Consider the following 18,743-nt stretch of genomic DNA (forward strand, 5'->3'; position numbering starts at 1 on the left):
CCAAAGGTTCTTCTCTTCCTGTTCAGGAGAACAGAGCAGCAGCTCCATGGGACTCTTGGCTGTGGTGCCAAGGTCATTTGTGGTGGCAGGTAATATTTTTCCCCTCCAGTTCTTCTGTACCCCCCACTAACAGCAGTTCAGCAGCTGGGATCCCAGTTTCTGGCTGAGGTTCAGCAGTAGCTGTTGGATCTCTGCTTGTAACAGATTCAGAAACAAAGTTAACTAAATCACAATTCAACTTTATTACAAAATTATAAACCAAACTTCTGTACCAAAACTAGTAAGTTGAACTGTCATCGTACCAGAGGATTTAATAGTGAATAACATGCCCTTTCAAGTAGAATATTAAGTTTTAAAATCTTTAAACAATGTACAGTGTACATAAAGCACATAAATATTTCCATTTACTTTATTAGTTCAGAACATTATCTTCCTTTGGATCATTAATCAATTTCCTCCAGGTTTTGATTTTCCTTTAAAAACTCACTCATATCCATAAGTAGAGAATCCATTTTTACAAGGGAAACAAGAAGAGTCCTCCCTTCACAAAGCACATTTTGGAGTCACAGGGTCGGTGCATCTTCTCATCCCTAAAGTTTCAGGCATTGCTCTGCAGCTTGATTTAAGTGCTGTAGACAATAAGCCTACCCTCTACAAGGAAAGTATCCATAGGGGAATCATCTTCTTCCTGCTAAATTCCCCCAGCCCTGAGTTAATTGAAAAATACAACAACATGAATTTTCACAGTGGATTTCCTGAACGAGGCCGTTCAGCACGCTGTGTGTTCCTGCAGCTCTTCGAGGTCCCTGTGCTCTGCAGAGTCGCTTCTTACCTGCCCTTTTCTCTGCCAGGCTCTGACTCGTTCACTTTGTTCTCCTGCTGCCTCTGTTCAACCTGAAGCCAGAGATTCAAGAACAGCCTGAGCTGGGCCAGAGTTCAGTCAGTGCAGCAGCTGTGAGTTCTGAGGGCCCTCAGTGCGACATCCCTGGCTCTCCTGCTGCCTCCTGAGCCATGGCGTGCTCATCCCAGGCGCTGTTCTGGCTGAAGTGCCAGAGCAAAGAGCCTGCAGTCCCTGCAGCTGAGCTGCTGCTGCTGCAGTGTCCCTGTGCAGGGGACTCCAGGTGACCGTGCTGCTGCCATCACTGCTGAGGGGAGCCACTGCAGAGCCCCTCTGGGTTTGTGCTGTTCCCTGCTGGCAGCCAGGCTGGAGCACGGAGCCAGCCCCTGTCCCAGAGCAGCCAGACAGCTCTGCACAGGGGACAGCTGCCCTGCAGGGAGGGCACAGTGCCACGCTGATGGGCACTGAGGGGAAAATGCACCAGTTACAGTCACCTCTGGGAGGAGCTGCCAGGCTCCTCTTCCAGCTCAGAGCTGTCAGGGATCAGGCCACAGCCTCTCTCCCCACCCTCACCAGCAGCAAGGACAAAACGCTTTTGGTAAGCAGTGGAAGGCAACAGAACTGTAAAACTGAGCCCTGGGGAGGATGGGGAAGCTGATCTGCAGTGGAGATTGCTCATGGAGACAAAGGCTTTCTTCCATGGTTCCCTTCTAAGAAAAGAAAAAGTCACCTGTACTTAAATATGATTGTGTAGCAGTGGAGTCCTCGCTACGCTGCAGCTCTGTGGTTTCCTCACTAACCCCTGGGGAAGACTCAAGCCGTGCAGTTGGAGCTCCCTCAGCAAGTGGGGGCAGTGCAGTTTGAGCCCCACCTCTAGCACGTGCTGTGCAGGCAAAGTCGACAAAATCAAACCAGAAACCTCCCTCTGGCACAGAAGCAAAAACCCAGCACGCAGGGCAAGGCTGAGCCTTCCCAGCCTCCCTCCCCAACAGTTTTCAATAACACAAAGACAACCTTGATATAAAATTACACATTTTTCCACAATTGCACTAGGCTGGAATTAGGGAAAGCAGGGATGGTCTGCCTGTCCTGCAAGCATAACAATTTAACATTAAGTTAAAAATAAAAGTAAAATTAACAACCACAGTGACATTTTAATCCTCGAAAATCAAGTTGTTGCTGGGCAGAGCCTGAGCAGCAAAATAAAGGACACTTTTTGAGACCCCAGTTCACTTTTATTGTTCAGAGGAAAGTACAAAGCCTCTGGAGCCGATCTTCCGGGTGGAAAGCTGGGCATCCATCTGTCCTCAAATTATCCTAGGATGGAGGTGGCTAATGATTGCTGGCAATGAGCTCCAAGGAGTCCAGGCACTGTGGTGTAAAGCACGATGGTGGGATGAGCAGAGTCGGGCGTGGCTTGAGCAGAGCACTTTCCCCAGGCTTCCTCCCCTCTCTCGCAGCAGGGTCCATGCTAATGTCCAAGGTAGCTGTTGGCAGGGATGTTGGGCCCTTTCCCTAAGAGCACTGAGGCTTTAAGGCACAGCAGCCCCGAGCCCAGAGCCCCCTCTATGTCCTGAAGACGTGCACGGCCCTGATCACGTACTGGCGGCAGATGGGGCACTCGCTCATGCGCTTCCCGCACTTGGTGCACGTCACCATGTGCCCGCACTCCAGCAGCACGCAGTCGATGGCGGCGTCCATGCAGATCCTGCACAGGTTGTCCTCGGTGCTGGGGGGCCCAGCGCCACCTGAGGGGACAGGAGAGCACCCAGGGGTCAGACAAAGGGAGTGTGGCGGGTTTGCGCGATCCCGCTTGGCTCTGCTGAAGGGATTCCCTAAGGGACAAGGTGCGCAGCAAAGGAATTCATTCCCCTTGTGGCTGCTCCACAAGGAGCAGAAGTTTCAGCTTTTACACAGGAATTTCTGTGAGATGGAAACAAAAACCACTGAGATTCCCAGTGATGAGGCAAATGAAACAACATGGTCTCTCTTCCCAAGTAACAGCATAAGAGGAAATGACCTCAAGTTGTGCCAGGGAGGTTTAGATAGAAATTTTTCCTGATATCCATTTTCAAAATGGTTGTCAAGCTCTGGAACAATGCTGTGGGGGGTTAAAAGCCATGTAGACGTGGCATTTGGGGACCTGGTTTAGGGGTGGCCTTGGCAGTGCTGGTTGGACTGGATCTTGGAGGGTTTTTCCCAATAAACAACTCCATGATTAAGGATCTCACTCACCAGTTTGATCGTCAGTGTCCAAAACTGCAACAGAAGAAGAGAGAGATTTGGTGAGATTCGGAAAAGCTGGGAGAGAAGTGTTACCAGGCAGGGGCTGAAAACCTTGAGGGAGTTGCTAAACCAAAAGTGCTTTCTGCTGATCACCATGGGAGGCTCAGGCTGGGCTCTGATCAGGACAGGTTCAACAACTGACAAGAACTTTTTCCAATACTGAGCTTACAGAACAGTTAAAGCTTCCCAGAGATAAGGGATCCAAAGGGATGTCTCAATTTTTAAGACAGCCTTGGAATGTGTGCAGAGTTTGGCTTCCCAGCACTGCACCTGCAGCAGCCCCTCATGCCAGCTCCTCTGCTGTTACATAATCACCAAGGGATTGAACACAGACACACAGAGAGTGAAGGAATAGGATACAGTGCATCAAAAACACAAGGTAACAAAAGAATGTAACCCCAAAACTGCTCCCTTAAATCTTGGATCATTCATAGAAGACAAAGCCTAGAGAGATGTGTTTAAGAAAACAACACTTTGGACAGCACTCAGAAACAAATGTATGAAATCCAAGTGTTAAAGTAAGTTTCTCTTGTAAGTAATTTACAAATATGTAAATTTCTTTTTTAAGATATCCCCTCGAATTGATAACTGGCACCTGGAAAATCAAGCCAGATATATTCTCTACACACCTGTGTTCCCTCACAGACCCCTGTGCAGGCCCAGCACACGCAGCAGGAACATTCTGGTGGTAAGAGAGTGAAACCCCAGCTACCCACAGCTGGGCAGCCCTGGGAGCCACTGCTCTGAGCACATGTCCTGAATCTCCCAGCTGCTCATTGGTGGCAGTTTCCTGCCCGGGCGGGGCATTTCCCTGCTGGCTTTGCCAGGTACCACGAGCCAAGAGATAAGAGCTCAGCATATCCAGTCGTGTACAGCCACCCACCAGCTGTTGCGAGGGTGAGGCAGAGCCCAGTGGGATCTGTTGGGGGTGTGCACAACACCAAGGGTGAAGGATGCACAGCCCCTGTGCTGCTGCTGCAGGGCTCCCAGAACTCCTCAAACAACAACAAGGAATGGTGAGCAGAGCTCAGCCTCTTTCACTCTACAAAACACTCCCCCTTCCTCCTCACTCTGCTGCACCAGAAATGCCAGGTAAGTTCTATTTCCTTCTACAGCTGTCCATAAAAAGGCTAAACCTGGAGAACAGGCCCATGTTTGCCAGGGCTCTCACCTAGATGCTGAAGGTCCTTCTCCCTGTAGAGGCGAGTGACCCTCTCCAGCAGCTCCCACTTCTCACAGCAGCCTTTGTAGTTGACGAAGTTGCGGGCGAGGATTTCCTTCAGCTGCCGCACGGAGAGCGCGTTGATGTCCCCGACGCTCGTCAGGTCAGACAGGGAGGCCTTCCTGCCCAGCACCAGGTTATCCTCGGAGTCACTGGACTGGGGGGAGCACACAGAGAATCATTCGTGCCCTCAACACCTTGAACTGTGATTTCAATCAACTTCCAGCATGTGTGCTAGCAGGGATTCAGGTTTGGATGTACAGAGAAGTGGCTACTCTGAATTCATCTACCAGAAACACAAATCTTGAGATAGAACCTAATCATTTCTGCCATGGTGTCCAAGTGACACCAGTTCTTTCTGTAGGTGGAGGACAAGATGATGCCACAGAAGGGGTTGATTTGGTTTGGTCATTCTCAGTTACTGTTCCTCTCTGGTAGCAAATCCAGCCCAGGAAACCTGGCATTCCCTGCCATCCAGTTCCAGGACACACAAACCTGTATCTCCTCCTCTGCTGCTGCTTCTTCTGCTGCAGTCTCAGCTGCTGGTCCATAGGCTGGGCTCGGAGGCACATGACCATTGGCCTGGAAGAGGAAATTAAGCTTTCACCAGCTGTGGGTTTGTGGAGGGAAATCAACTCCAGGACAGTGTCACTGCAGTCCCTGACCTCTGGAAGGACACAGGCAGGACAAGGCACAAGCCAGGCACACTCGCAGAGGGTTTTCCCTGTGCAGCACTCACACAAAGTAGCACGTGCTGAAGCTGAGCCTTTAAAGCCCCAGCACAGAACTCCAGGCTGGATCAGGAGGAGACCAAATTTATGCACCAAATTTGTAAGTGTGTATGTGCAGTCCTTCCCTGAGGGTCACACCAGGGATGTCAGAGCTCGCAGTGCAAGGCTCTGCAGAACCCTCCTCTGACAGCTCAGATCCTCACAGAGACCAGGCAAACACCTCCCCAGGTGGGGTCTGGAGAGGGCAAACAGAGACACCGAGTGAGGGAGCAGCAGTGACAGAGGTGGAGGAGAAAAGCTGGGCAGTTGCTTTGAACACTTGATCAAATGAGCAGTGTAATTTCAGCTGACTCACCCCCAGCAGCCACTGTTCCCTCTGGTTTCCTACTGACAAAGAGACTGTAACGTTACCATCCCACTTCTCCAAGTGGGGACTTGTTAATATTTACAGAGCCCAAGAACAACAATCAGGATCAAAGAGCCTGAACTGCAGCACTGTGTCATGCAAGTCAAGACAAGAAGCTGAAATGTATCATGGGGCAGTGAGGGAAGACAGCAGAGCTGGTAAAAACTAGAATGGCAATATCCAGAAAACCAGGGAGTGAAAATGCCTTTTAATGATTTGTAAAAAACATTCTCCCAGAAGAACTCTTCTTTTGAACTAGATAAACCTGCTGAGGAAGCAGAAGGTACACACATTTTCACAGCTCTGGCCACAGGGAACTGAATACACCCATTAACTTTGTAACAGGACAAGGAGCAGATGTCAAACACTGAGTAAACTTTCCTTAGCAGAGAGCAGAAAGACAAACAAAGCAAGGTCAATAAAAAATAATTAAACTCCAATGCCCCTGCCGAGGTTCATCAGAACTGCAGGTTCATCATAAACCAAGAGTTGGCAACAGACTCAGGGTTTGTCTTCAATTGATCTGAGTGCAGGAGACACCAAAAACCTCACCCAGCCCCCACACTTCTGATCAGCTCCAGCTCCAAAACTGCTTTAGACTGTCCTTGTTATCTGGCACAGGAATTAAAGAACAGTATCAACAATTTAATTGCACCTACAAACACGTGCCAGAAGCCACCAGCAAGTACCAAAGGAGGCAGTCACAGGAGCATCTCCTGGCAATGGAAGTGTGCACCAGAGCACCAGAGAAAACACATCCCAGAGCAGTGATGATGTTCTGAGAGTGAATGCTCGAGATACTCAGCACTGCCCACCAAATTCAATTCCATAATGAACAGCACATCAAAGTTAGTGACGGCTTTACACAGCAAAACCACATGCAACATCCTAGCAGTTAATCCAGAAATGGAGATGAGTGAGTTTGCAAAAGATGGTTGTGGCCAGAGATTGTACCTGTTGGTGTTCCTGAGCTTCTGAACTTGAGATGGGATCTGCAGACACTGAGGACTCATCGTGTGAGGTAGGAGAGGCCGGGTTGGTTGGGGGTTGACTCACAAAGTCTTGCTGTTCACGGGCACTGGTATTAAATGTGTTTGTTCTTATCTGATCTTCCTGGGTAATTGCAGGCTGTTGGCCAAGAATCAGGAATACCAGGTCCTCCTTTTCACGACAGAACTCTGTGGAAATCTCATGGAGGGCCAAGTAATCTCGCAGATCCTTCACCTTCATCTTGATCAGCTCCTCCCGCTGAAAAGCCGTGGCTCGGAAGCGCTGGCAGAGGTGGCAGAGCAGGGGCCCACCCTCGGGCTGGTTCGAGCAGGACGTGCAGAAGTTCTTCTTACAGTCCAAGCAGATGTGCTGGGAGAGAGAGGGGAAGGAGTCAGAGCCAGCCCGTGCCCCGTGCCAGCAGCACACGGCGCCGCAGGCAGCGCGGCCCAAGGCAGCAGCAGCTGCTCCTAAAGCACAATCAAACCCTCCAATCCATGAAAAAGTGCCAAGTGGTCACCATGTTCCTAGAGGAGGAAAAGGACTGATCCCTGAGCAATCACCGGGTTTCTCCCTTCCTAGAGAAGCCCCATTCCCACTCCATTTACCCAGAATGAAACGTGATATCCTGACAAGATTCCCTCTCACGACAGGAATTTTCTGCACCTGCTCATGCAGTTTAAGGCAGAGGAAATCAGGAGACTGAGGCAGCAGACTTGAGTGAATCCCAGCTAGCTGTGCACATTGCTCTGTGCACTAAGAAGCTCCAGCATTGAAGAAACTATTTAAAAACATTTCTCTTTCATAAATACTTGCTTTTAACCCCCCCACAGCATTGTTCCAGAACTTGACAACCATTTTGAAAATGGATATCAGGAAAAATTTCTATCTAAACCTCCCTTTTTTTCCCTCCAATTTGCTGCAATCACAGAATGAATCTTGGTTGCACCATAAGAGGGACAGGGAACAGCAAGGTCTCACAGACATCAAAGAATCTGACATTTGTTTATACAATAATAGCTTATTTTGAAAACAATACGCACGCTTTATACCAGTTAGTGCTAGACAGAAAGTGTTGGAAGTTTTGGAAATGTTATGCCCCAGACAGTTAAAAACTTTACAGATTGAATTCTGCTGTTAAATGTTTATATTTGATACTGGTTCTGATCTTGTACTCAGGGCTTGATTTTCAGAAGTTCCAAGCACTCACAGTCCATGTTGACTTCTGCAGAACTTGACTGCTCAAACCTTTGGAAAGGCAAATTCTACATTTTCCAATAGGAATAGCAGCAGAACAGCCACCTTACGTGCCTGTTAAGAAGTCCTGAGGGAAGAAAGAAGTGGTTTCAGTGCTGTTAAAAATGCCAATTCACAGTCTCAGAGGAGCCAAGCGCCTCTGTGAAATCCTGACATCCTGATCCTTCAGAGCTGTGCAAGGAAAAACACATAGGGGGAGTTGAAGAAGTAATTAATACAAACTGAAAGACAAAAAACTTGTTTATGAACTATTGAAGAACATCTCGAACTTCCCAGCTGAAAGAAAGCAGATGTTTCAGAGGTGTAAATACACTACTTGCTTACAAAAGCTCCTTCTGATGCCCTTTTCAGCCTGAAACCCTCCCTGCTCCCCAGTTAACACCTCCTGGCCTCTCATTTACAGCCTGTACTATACTCACAGTGACACTCACTGGAAAGAATCTCAATTTCCTGCTCAAGCATTTTAAGACATTAACATTTCTACCACAGAGAGAGACTCTTGAAACCTTATCTCAACACTGCTGTTTGGGGGCCTGCCAAAGAAAAAAAACTTTCACCAATCACAAAGCAAGGCAGGAAGGGCAATTTCCACAGAACATCCAGTTTGGAGGAGTTTTCCTTAACTTCATCACCATAAAAAAATTAATTGGTAATTGACTTTTTGTGACCCTGTGATGCAGGAGCAATCCTGTTCCTTGGGGAATTTTCAGGACAGAGACAGGAACTGATGGCTGTGCGTGCCTAGAGCAGGGGAACAAAACAAATCCACAAAGGCAGAGAAGTGGAAAATAACTCTGTTGGTAACACTTGCCCTCTGAATCCCCATCTCTGACATGGGAGCAGTCAGATGAACTGAGATTTAAAAACCCAAAACCCTGAAGCAGCTCCACTTTTCTCTGGCAGGGGAAGCCTCCCCATGGCCTGCAGGTTGCCAAACTGGCTCCAAAGGGAGCCCCTGGATTGCCAAGGACCTTCCACCAGCCAGAAAACCCCTACTTGAGAACCAACCTTGAGGTATGACAAAGCAAACACAGCACAAGGGCTCTTCTATCAAACACGTTCTTGCAATTAACAGTAATCCTGCCTCAGTTATCAACGGATACATTTGGGAAGTGAAAATAAACCCAGGCACGTCTCTGACTTAGCAGCTCAGCACGAGGATTTATCTTCAGGGAAAAACAACCTCCTCAGCCTGGATCTGAGCAGCAAGTGTTTAAACATGGACATTTGGCTACATCTCAGCATCAAGCAGCTCTCACAGCTTCACTGAACTCTGACTGAAAGGGCATTAATTCAAGGCGCTGTGTTCTTCAGAAGGATTCGTTTCAAATGTTGTTGCACATTAAAACTTTCCTAAAAGGTCAGGCCACATCTGACTGCTGCTCACTGACAGCACAGCCAGCATGGTCAGACAGCCCTGAAATGCTTTATGTGGGGGGGGGTTGTTGGTCTGGGCTTTTTTAAAGCAATCTAGGCTATCCGTATGGCCACCACTGCAGAAGGAATTCATTTCTATCCCCTGTAATTCAGAATAAACATTAGCTGGACACTGCGGTTCAAAGGTGCTGCCTCTCCCAGGAGAGAATGCAGTTTTCCATGCTGTCCGAGCAGCACTGTGAGATTCCATACACTGCTCCCTCCATAGCAACAGCACTGAGGAATTCCCAAGGCTCCCAAACACAGCAGCGTGTTCTAAGGGATGTTTTCTCTCCCTCAGAGACCTGATGGGTGAGCTCTGGCAGCCCCTCCTGCAGCTGTTCCAGCATTCCCACCCGCAGCACGGGGCTCCAGTCGCCCCCAGAGATCACTGCTCAGGAGCTGGGCAGCAGGAGGGTGGGAGGAGGTTTGGGAGCCCCCTTTGGAATACAGAATATAAACTTCAATTTCCCAGACAGCCTGGAGCAGGAGCAGCTGGACACTAGCACAGGTACAGACAGCAGATCCCACAGGAAAAGGGGGAAGCTGTTGAGGGCAGGAATGTTTTCAACAGCTTTAGCAGATCCTCTACAGTTTGTGCACCAGAGCATTCCCTCTCCTGTCTGAGTCAGAGGGCTCAGCTGGAGCCACGGATGGCTCTGTACAAGCCACTGCTCCAAGGGCAGCTCATACAGAACAGCTGTTTAGGAGATCCTGGGGACACGGGGCTGTGCTTCTGCTGTGGAGCTCACAGCTGCCTGAGATGGTTTCAGTTCAGAATTATCCCCAGCCACTATTTGCAGCCATGCCCAAGAGCAAGTGCTGGGTCCAGGGTAACTCTCTCCACAAGTGTTTGTGAGGACATGTGGCTGAATGAGGACAATGTCAAAGACAACACTACAGAGTCACAAGCAGGGAGGGCCCCACTGCAGCTGACCCAGCACCCAAAGTCTCAGCACCCTCACACACCCCACAATTTATCACCAGAGTTTGATTCCTGAAGCAACTGCACACTTCTCAGTGCAAAAATGCACCAACACCCCTGCTGCCCTGGGAGCAGAAAGCAGCAGCACTGCCAAGACTCACCATTCCTCAGATGTGTGTCCTCATGCTTAAATAAAAAAGTGCAAGGAAAAGCAATTTATCAACTTTCCCATATAATCTAAGAGGGCTGTGGCCAGAATTCACCATTATTTTTAAATTCTCACATACTTAAGTTCAGTAACTATAGATCAGACGTGTTTTAAGCCACACAAAACAATTTTCCTCACTGGAACATTTTCAAGCAGCATTAAAGGACCCACCAGGTCCAAATAATGCCCCAGGCAGGGTTTGCTGTCAAATTAAGTCTTGTGGTACCAATTATTTTGGCATTTATATACCCACAAATCAAGTTTACAAGTAAGATAAAATTGATCTGGGTTTGGTCTGGGGCTATTTTTGCTCAGCAGTTCTATACACACCCTCAAAAAACTTCACTGGCTTTTAGTTTGAGCAACAACAGTTTGGAAAACAGGCAGGAAGATCTTCCTCTACTGAAAGCACAAACATTATGAAACTTCTTGCCACAATATTTATTTTTAAAGGACATTAGTGCTTTTAAATAAGAAATTTAATAACTTATGCTCAACTTAATGCTTGTTAAAGTGATTATTAGCAGTTTGGCCTTCTCACTGAGGAAATCTGCTGAAGGATTTCCAGTGACAGGAATTTAATTGTGACAGAATGACTGAAGACCCAGAGCCATGGTGAGGTGTCTTCTCCCGCATGGGATGTCCAGATGTGAGGATTTGTGTACAAAATGCGTGTCTGTAACTAAATGAAGGCAGCTGGCCCAGGCAGGGCAGGCCCAGGACTCACCTTGCTGGAGGAGCTGTCGAAGTGCATCCCACAGGCTTTGCAGCTGTGCTCAGAAGCAGTGGGAGAGGGGAAGGAGCTGTAGCCAGGGTTGGAGTAGGCCTGGGCTCGGGCTGCCGGCGGCGGCTGCATCTCCTCAGGGGAGCCATCCACACAGAACCAGTTACAGCAGCTGGCCCACATAGTACCTGTCAGGGAAAACACCTGTCACAGGGGCAGGGACACAGGCTGCCAGCTCAGGTGACAACCAAGCAGGAAATGCAGGTCAATGCCCACCCGTGGTTCATTTTTAACAGCAGGTTTGTCAGTTTTGGCCCTTCCTCTGACAAGTGCACACAAAGCCCACACGCTCAGCCCAGCATGATGCAGCCTTGGTGAAAAGGGACAAATAAAGATCAAAAGAACTTTATTACTGAAACTTCATCCAGTTAAGAGACTACAATAAAGATAAGATAAATGTTATGTTCCACTTGGCTATATCAGTTTCTGAGTTTGCTCTAACAGGCTGTTTCTATTTCACATAAGCTGCAATACTGATCAGGATGTAATAATGCATCAGGAAAAGAACACAAAAGCTCAAATTTTATGGCACAGAACAGTTAAATAAAATCAGCAGCAGGATGGCTATTCCTCAGCTTTATCCTAAACCCCTCTACAGATTTACAGCTACAAATCCAAAAAGATAAAATAAAAGCAAGGACAGCCAAGCCACTGATTCCATACACTGCAGTTCTAGGCTGAATTTACAGCATTACAAGGCTGAACCATCACACAGCAGGTCAATGTCAGTAATGTAAGAAAATCAAATGCTGGCTTTGGTAACTTGCTTGGGAAAACAACTGCAGCTGAGACACAAAATCACTTGTTTATTTTTTCAAGTCAAATTTCATACGTATACACACATATACACACACACACTTACCAAAAATCCTAACACAGTCCAGTGCAAAATGCTCAGTTCCAAAGTCTTCTCAGACAACCTCTGCTGCAATATTCCAGAAATACACTGCTATAAACTTGCTTTTGGGAGTTTACAAAGAAATCTGAATTCATCTGGGCATTCAGTTTCTGGAGCACACACCATGTGTCATCACTTACGGGTAAACTGAATACAAATTGCTTCCTCTGCATTTCTGCTCTCACATGGGAGTTCCTGAACTGTTCCTTTTATGTCTTAAAAATCAGCTCCCTCACTGATAGCGTTCAGCAACTGCTTGATTTGATAAACTTCTGGAAATAAACCATCTCCGCTGCACAGCCAATTCATTGCTTGTTGCTCACTAAGCATTGCCACTGCGAAACTCCAGAATCCCAAGGGAACGGGGCTGGGAAGGGAATCCTAAAGGTTATTTGGTATCATATGTTCTTTTTTTTTAAGCTGTGCTGAAACATTGTGGCTGATGTACTTGAATGAGGAAACTTTTGCACTCGGGTGCTGTTCCAGAATCTGTTGCTTTAGTGGCATCTTTGATCCTTTCAGAACCTGGCTGAGTTTGGCTGCTCAGAGTCCCTGCTGTCCTGGACAGATGCTTTTCAAAGCGCACAGTGTGAGCTCAGCCAGGAGCCCTCCCTGCAGGCTCAGCACATTGCAGTGTTTAAATACAAATCTACACATTCACACCGTGGATTCGTGGTGGAGCTGATGTGCTCATTGCTGCACTGGAAATGACACCAGATCTCAATAAATAGTGGGGATTGCACTTGGGCTGGCAATGAGATCCCAATAAATACATGAAGGAAAGCACTGCAGAACAGAAATCATCTATCATCCATCTCTATTAGCTTTGTCCTGCAATCAAACACGCACTTCAGATGGCACAGATAAAAGGAACAATTACCCCTTTTCTCTTTGCATGTTAATTTCCAAGCTCTCTGTCCCACTCAGAAGTTAACAGAGCCTTTCTTTTGCAAAAATGCAGAATTTCTACTTGAAATCACGTTCTTTGGGAGGTTTAATTTGTTCTCAGGAATCACAAATCTAAACAACATGAAAGCTGCACAGTCTAACAAGCATTCAGAGCCTCCACAGCAGTGGAAAACTGCATCCAGAGTTCAGCTCCCTTCCTGTTTCAAGGACCCCTGCAAGCTGAAGGCCACCCACGATAACAGAATACACAAATGCTACCGCCTGCCCCCAAAAACTTTGTTTTCCTATAAAAAGACAGCCTACTAATTCACTCTGGAACACTGCAACATGTCAAACATTGGGAAGAAAAACACAAGGCAGTGCAAAAACTGGGATAAAATGAGACAGAGCTCAGCATTCAGCTGGGGTTGTAGCTCTGTGATTGCCAGGAATTAAAAGGCCAACAAAAAGCTCAGATGTTGCTTTAGAAGAACCTTAATCCTGCTCAACTGCAAAAGCATAGAAGGGGAATGCCCATAAACAAACAACAAGACTGGCCTCTGATCCATAATATTTTTCCAAAGGTATAAAAAGGAGCACACATCTACAACGCCTCTGTAGCTGCCTACAGCTGCACTAAGACAGCAGCAAGAAATGCAGGTAAGATTTAGCAGCTGCTCCGAGAGGGAATTTCCATTGCTCTGGACAGGATCAGCTTTAGAGCCAAGGAAATGAGCACTGCCACTGATAGAGGACTCCCAAGTTACAAGCAGAATGCCTCAGTGGAATTTCAGGATGACAATTTCCTTGATAACTCTGCAATGTTTGCTACAGCAAAATTATTCCCTTATTTATTCTCTTACCCGTGTGGAGGTACGTGGTCAGCACAGCCCAGGAACTGCTCATTTCCTGGATGGATGGATGGATGGATGGATGGATGGATGGATGGATGGATGGATGGATGGATGTTACAGATGTGGCAGTCTGAGGGTCAGAACCAGAGAGTCCTGCCCTAAATCCTGTCAATTCCCTGCAAAGGAGCTGCTGTTCTGCACCCAAGGAGCTCCACAGCTACAAAGTGACAAATTAATGCCCAGATACAAGAGCACCCAGTGGAAAAAGCTACTTCTGTGTTGTGCTCCAGGGTTGGGAAAATACTTACAGTAACTTGGCTAATAACAGTGTGACAGCTTGGAAAACTTAATGACAGCATGGATTTCAGGAACGTCTTGAATAAAAGATGTGGACTTACTGGCATAGCTGACATTACAGGCACTCCTGACAGCAGCATTACCCTTGGACAAGGTGCCTCTACTGCCTCACGGAGCCACAGAAACAACTGCTTGAGCTACTGCAGCTGAGCTGGGTTTGGCAAACTGGAAGCTCTGTGGCAGGCACCCAACATTGACTGCTGGCAGCCAAAACCCACCTGCCCTAAATCCTAAGTGCACATTGTGCCTGGAGCATCTGCCAGGGCAAAGGGAGAGGGAGTTTCATCAAGGGTGGAGACACAAGATCAAACAGTCTATCCTGGACCTGCAAACACATCCACCCACGTGGCAATCAGCACCCTGGGAAGGGGCTGTTTCATCTTCTTTCTTCAGTTGCTTTAAGGAAAGCCAGAAGAAATGCAATAAATGGCAGGGAGGTGCTTCCCATGGACAAAGTGGTGCCACCACTCCACCATGCTCTGCTGGACTGCTTTTATTGATTTGATTATTTATTTTTCCAGTATGAAGCTGTGCATGCCATGAGTCTCTTGACTGGATTTAAACAGGAGAGTGAAATTCATTTCATCACCAGTTCATTAACACATTCTACACAGCACCACGAGTTCTGTATTAATTTAATTCTGAAGGAAATACCAGTGACGTCAAAGTTTTCCTCCCATACATAGTTGAAGACAGAATTCATAATGCAGGCCTCGATTCTTATACTTACCATCTTCATTTAAAGAAAGTGTTTGAACTCAGGTTCTCACTCCATATGCAATATCACTGCCATAACCTTGCTAGCTGGAGGATCAGGGATCACAGCCTCCACACAGGAGTTATTACACATGCTGTTTGGATTTCATCAAAGGCTAGGCTGTGGCTGCAGAGGGAAACTGTGGTTTATGTTTGAATATAAAATCTGCCTTTATTTTCCTAAGGGTACAAACAACAAGGGACTAGAGCAAGCCAAGGAACATCTCAGAATCAGTGAGCTCCCAGCTCTGTATAATAAAGCTCTTGAGGACTGGGTCTGACTCCTTTTCGTGACTGCTCAGGAATTCAGCAGCTGGAATGCAGCAGCACCAAGGAGACACTTGAATCAAGGGATCAAAAGCAACTGAGCTCCCAGCTGATTCTACTCCCACTCGAGAAGAAACCACAGCAGCAAGTACTTCTGCTCCTGAGAGGCCTTTAACCACTGGAACAGCAGGGCTGATGACCCTCGAGGCTACTGCAGATGGAGCTGGGTGCCAAAAAGGGAGGGAGATGCAAGAGAGCAGCTCTGCCAGGGCCAGCTTCCCTGCAGTGCTGCTTGCTCATCAGCCCCAGCAGCTGCCCTCACACCTCCTCTGCTCACCACAATGAGCTGCTGCTCCATCAGCTCCCTGAACCACCCAGCTCCTCCCTGCCCCTCTTCCATCGAGAGACTCGCTCCTTTCCTGCCCCTTCAGAACCTGCAGGGAGCAGCTACAGATGCTCTACACCAACACAGACTTTGTGTCCTCCACAACTCCAGTAAGACAATGTTCAACACAACACCAACCCTGGGATAATGCTGAGCACAAAATGACTCGGTCCTGCCACTTCCAGTAGCTTGAAGATCAAGGAAATTGTTCAGGAGGCCAGAAAGAGACAGTGTGGCTTTAAAATACTCATGTATTGATGGGTCTCTTTTAAAATTACTATTTTTGTTATTAATCCATGCTGTAGCCCCTGCAAAATGGATCAGAACTCAGTTTGATGAATGCTGTTTGAAATGGCTGAAGTATTTAATGAGTTAACCACCTTGGTGCCCCATTAATAGTGTTGCACAATTGCTCATTGTTACAATTTACTATTTTTTTTTTTTATTTCAACAAACCTGCACTGATAAGAAATGCCGTGCTAAAATTAGTTCCACTAATGACCTACCACTTCCAAACTGAATTCATAGTAAGGTCAAAAAAAACCCAGTATTTGCTTGATAACAGAGCTATAGAATAATCTGCTCAAATGCCACTCATGCACAAATTATTATTTTTATCAGCCTTTGTTCCAGGCACAGACCTGAATTATGATAAATGGGAGCAGCCATATGTTGGGACAGCTGGAAAAGTCAGCAAATGAGCCACTTGCAGAAGGGACAAGGGAAGGAAGCAGGTTGCCAGTCTGAGCATGGCATTTGCAGGCACGGTGTCTCAACCAGTACAGAGCAGGAGAAAAGGAAGAGATGGGACACAAATCAGCCATAAGGAATGTACATCTAATTTACTGTATAAAATAACTGGACTGAAACTGTCAGATTTTTATGTAGGGGTAGGAAAAAATATGTTTATGAGTAAAGATACTACTTCACCTGCCCAAGGTGACAGCATGCCCACCCTGAAAAAATGAGTAAATAAATACCAGCACTGGATCACAGCTAGAAACAGGAGTGTTCAGGTGGGGGAGACACAAGAAATCGTGTTATGGAAGGAGGAAACACTTTTTCCTTCTGTGCTGTGCCTTCCAAAAGCCTGGAGATATTTCCCATTTCTAATCATCTAAATATGCAACAAAGACAAATATTTAATTGCTCACCAGTCTGATCAGCAACTTTGATGCCAGTTTAACACTCTTCAGGTGAGGCCCTGGTCAGCTACAAAGGCAAGAGAGCTCAGGTCAGTCCGCACAGAGCAGGACATCCAGGACTTCCGTGTCCCTTTGGTTGTGATCCTGTGCATCCAGGAGTGCCCGGGCTGCTGGGCACATCAGGGGATGCCCTCGAACAGCACCCACATCCTCATGTCCAGAGGCTGGCCAGAGCAGGCTGGCACTGGCACCCCATTCCAAACGCTGCCTACACCTTCCCCACGGGACGCGCGCAGTCCCCGGCTGGGAGCGCGGCTTGGGCCCAGCGGCGATAATCCATCTTCAGCCCCTCCTCAACACAGCTGCACCTGTGCTTCTCCACCCCGGAGATGCCTCCAAAAGCCTCCTGTGCGTGTGTGGGCTCGGCAGATCCCAACAATCCAGGCAGGAGCAGAGCCCGGAGCGTGGCACACAGCTGGATTCGGCAGCGCCGCTGCCGCGAGCCCAAAGGAAGGGAACCTGGCCACGCACCAGCATTTTAATGAAGGAAGTGACATCCATTTACCACAGAGCAGAGAGTAAACAGGACAGCCCGCCGGGGCAGGCTGCAAGGCAGAGCAGGAAAAAGCTGGAATGGGGCCACAGGCGTTCGGCACAGCACACGCAGCTCTGCTGAAACGCCAGCGCCTTCAGCTGCTGCTGAGCCCAGAGGAGCACCAGAAATCACCTCCCACTCGCAGGGTACAGAGGAAGCCATCGTGCAGACAAAGCCCCTTTCATGCTGCTATAACCTGGTCTACACTGAGCAGACCGTTGGCCAGGTAAGCCCTTGGAAAATTGGCTTAGCTGAGAGGAAAACTGCGAGTTCTTATATACATGACAAAAATCCAGCAGGCATTCCAAGAACATTTTGCAGCTGTACCAGTGCTTTTCAGTACTGCCAGCAACACTTGATGATGTTCACGAGGTTTACAGACAGACTTCCACCTGAAATCCCACCAGCACTGTTACAAGCACGAAGGAGCTCAGCTTCAAGCACCTCTTTGAAACTAGAGAGCAGCAATTCCCATTTGAAATGGAGAAAATTGAGAAAATGGTTTTAGAAAGCTGTGGGATTTATAGAGCATTGCTCAGAAAGCTAATTCCAAAACAGACACCTTCTCACTTGACTCCCAGCTTTGCACCTGGAATTGCAAACTCAACTCTCGCCCACTTTCCCTCTCCTCTGTAACACAAGCATCACCAAATTTCCCCCATTTTAACACAAGAAGCTTGGACATCCTGTTTGTAAGAAACTAGATACCTAGGGTGAGTATTATTTTAATATAAATTGTTTATTTTGACCCAAAAGTTGCATTTTATATATTGAAAATATTTAGATAAAAAGTTCTTCATGCTATTAACTGTAATTAGGTTTCAATACATCTGCCAAGATGGAAAGTCAACTGCCTTTTTCTTTTGCAAGTCAGTGACACTCTCCCAGCAAGTTAGCAGAAACCAAAACAAAGTGGTTAATGAAATCATGTGATTTTAGAAAATTATTTTTCTTACCCAGTCTATCTCAACTCCTTAGTCCCATACCTGCTCCCAAGGGACATACTGTGACCTCGGGCTTATCTCCCTTCCACCCTCCTCTTATGCTGAACAACAATTCAAAGAGCTGCTGTGCTCTTTCACACTGGTTTGATATTCATCAGCAAGGCTGAATTAAGTCAGTTGTAATTACAGCGTGAACCAAGCCAGGAGGAGAAGAAAGGACACTCTGGAGAAGCAAGATTCCAGAGTGCTGTTTTGTTACGATTCCCAGCATCCTGCATGGCTGGCTGTGTCTCTATCCTTAGTCTCACAGCCAAAAGTGCCACTGAAAGTGGAAGCTCTCCACCAAAATGTCAGCAAGGAGCAGTCCAGGAATCCTAGACTATCCCCTCCCAACTCAACCAGTCCTTTTCATGATGGAGAAAAAGCTCCGTGCTGGATTTTCCTCTCCGTTCATTCCTTTCCTCACAGGTTTTCCTGGATTCAGCTGCACGGGTCACTGCTGAAACTGTAATTGCAATAGGCAGCAATAAATTCTCAGTGAAAACCTGAACATTTCAATAACTGTGCAGCTCCCCTAACCAGCCCTACTCCAGG

The 18,743-nt window shown here is 47.3% G+C and overlaps 1 protein-coding gene across 7 annotated transcripts in view; it reads right to left on the bottom strand.

Annotated features, from left to right (window-relative positions):
• Window positions 1-218: 218 nt before the first annotated feature.
• RFFL (ring finger and FYVE like domain containing E3 ubiquitin protein ligase) overlaps window positions 219-18,743 on the bottom strand; it is a 29,040-nt gene continuing 10,515 nt past the window's right edge. For 4 of the 7 annotated variants that reach the window (XM_038157946.1, XM_038157940.1, XM_038157942.1 and 1 more), the window contains 6 exons: window positions 11,004-11,188; window positions 6,438-6,842; window positions 4,842-4,928; window positions 4,296-4,503; window positions 3,074-3,097; window positions 219-2,586 (listed from right to left, as the gene is read on the bottom strand). In XM_038157946.1, coding sequence (XP_038013874.1) covers window positions 2,405-2,586; window positions 3,074-3,097; window positions 4,296-4,503; window positions 4,842-4,928; window positions 6,438-6,842; window positions 11,004-11,183 — 1,086 coding nt within the window. In that variant the 5' untranslated portion in view covers window positions 11,184-11,188 and the 3' untranslated portion in view covers window positions 219-2,404. Of the gene's footprint in view, window positions 2,587-3,073; window positions 3,098-4,295; window positions 4,504-4,841; window positions 4,929-6,437; window positions 6,843-11,003; window positions 11,189-11,922; window positions 11,986-16,619; window positions 18,655-18,743 lie in introns of all 7 variants that reach the window. The other 3 variants (XM_038157944.1, XM_038157945.1, XM_038157943.1) reach the window with 2 other exon arrangements.

This window comes from Motacilla alba, chromosome 19 (assembly GCF_015832195.1).
Source record: "Motacilla alba alba isolate MOTALB_02 chromosome 19, Motacilla_alba_V1.0_pri, whole genome shotgun sequence".
Lineage (NCBI taxonomy): Eukaryota > Metazoa > Chordata > Aves > Passeriformes > Motacillidae > Motacilla > Motacilla alba.